This window comes from Microtus ochrogaster, chromosome 2 (assembly GCF_000317375.1).
Source record: "Microtus ochrogaster isolate Prairie Vole_2 chromosome 2, MicOch1.0, whole genome shotgun sequence".
In the NCBI taxonomy this organism is placed as follows: Eukaryota; Metazoa; Chordata; class Mammalia; order Rodentia; family Cricetidae; genus Microtus; species Microtus ochrogaster.
The window spans coordinates 15,408,166-15,409,840 of NC_022010.1; the positions used below are offsets into that span (position 1 = coordinate 15,408,166).

Sequence of the window (1,675 nt, forward strand, 5' to 3'; positions counted from 1 at the left end):
CATGACGCAGGAGGACCTCAACTCCACCGAGGCCACCCCAGCCATGACGCAGGAGGACCTCAACTCCACCGAGGCCACCCCAGACATGACGCAGGAAGACCTCAACTCCACCACTCCAGCCACTCTCCGAACCTCCGGGTCGCCTAGGACCCCGGGTACTCCCAGGGCCCCGGAGCTCTCTGGCCCCAGGCCCACCCCGGTCACTGACGGTGGGTACAGAGTGTTAACTCCCTAGAGCGGGTAGAAGACTAGTGAGAACGTACGAAAATGATAACCACTCAAAGTTCCATCCTTGTTAGCCTCCCTGTCAAAACCCTGAAAGAGAGATGGGATCTCCGGCACACAAAGTGGAAGGCAGGGGGCCCTAAATGAGACACTCTCAGATCTTGGAAAACTTCAGTAGACCCGAGCAACGTTAATGCCAAAGTTTATAATGAATACATTTGCCCAGCTGAAGATAAAATTAGATAGTTTCTGGAACGTGGAGGAAATGAACGCTTTTAGACTCTGCTGAACTTTTCAGTTTATACATTTCAGACGCCAAAGGTGTAGCTCACTTAGAATAAATAGGGAGGGCCTTTCTCTGTTGATTTCAGCGTGCCTCCTATGTTGTTTGGATGTGGGAGAGTGTAAGGTGAGGGCCTAGGCCTGGATATTAGGATTTATGTTTATGGATAATGAATGCATCAGAAACTGAAGTTACTTCAAAACAATATTACATTTACTTATTTATGTGTGTGGTGATGAGGTACCATGGCATGTGGAGGTCAGAGGACAGCCTGAATTTTGCTGCTCCCAAACCAAGTGGCTACCAGGCCTTCTGGTAAGTGCCTTTATCTGTACATATCACTAGCCTAGAAACTGATCTTTTCATCTTGCTTTACACATTAGTGATTTTTTTTTTTTTTTTTTTTTTTTTTTCAGAAGACGGCGGAAGACGAGAAGAAGCATGACGACAGGACAGACGACGGTTCCTCCCTATTTCTGCTTTGCTAACTTCATTGACTTTTTTTTTTTTTTTTGGTTTTTCGAGAGAGGGTTTCTCTGTGGTTTTGGAGCCTGTAATCTGACTTTACACCTGTGGCTTCAGGGCTCTGTGACCCTTTGAGTTTGTAAAATTTTGTAACCACATTTTTCTAGGGTGAGGGATTGTAGCAGTCCTTAGGTTCTCCGTGGAGCTGTGATTTCAAGTCAAGAACTTTAGACAGTCTTGTCCAGATTGAGAGAGAGAGTGTGTGTGGTTTTTTTTTTATTACTGTTTGAGAGAAAAAGATCTTTCACCCAGTAAGGCTGAGAGCATAGATCACTGAAAGAGCTGTCTTTGACTGGTGTCCTGAACTCTTTGAGCTAATTTCAGGTCCTTCTTGGAGGCCTTCTATGAAAACTGGTTTGTGAGAAAAAGTACGAGGGCTGATGGGTGGTGCGGGTCAGTGGTTGGGTGTTCACTTAGCATGCAGGAGTCCCTGGGTTCAATCCCCAACACCAAAGGGGGAAACAAATCAGAAATACACTTGATACTTTAATATAGGAATCAAACTCTCTGCTTTATATTTCACCTGCTGACTTGTGAATTAGCAGAGATGTCCCGTTATTATATGTGGGGACAATATAGCCAAGTGTTCGTGTCTGAAACTCTACAAGGCTTTTTTAGGGGGAGGTTTTTTTTTTTTTTTTT

General features: G+C 44.8%; 1 protein-coding gene across 4 annotated transcripts in view; it reads left to right on the forward strand.

Annotated features, from left to right (window-relative positions):
- Window positions 1-1,675, forward strand: part of Tctn1 (tectonic family member 1) — a 32,464-nt gene that overhangs the window by 311 nt on the left and 30,478 nt on the right. For 2 of the 4 annotated variants that reach the window (XM_026785098.1, XM_026785089.1), the window contains exon 2: window positions 1-209. This exon is cut by the window's left edge and continues 1 nt beyond it. In XM_026785098.1, coding sequence (XP_026640899.1) covers window positions 1-209 — 209 coding nt within the window. The remainder of the gene's footprint in view (window positions 210-1,675) is intronic. The other 2 variants (XM_026785093.1, XM_026785094.1) reach the window with 1 other exon arrangement.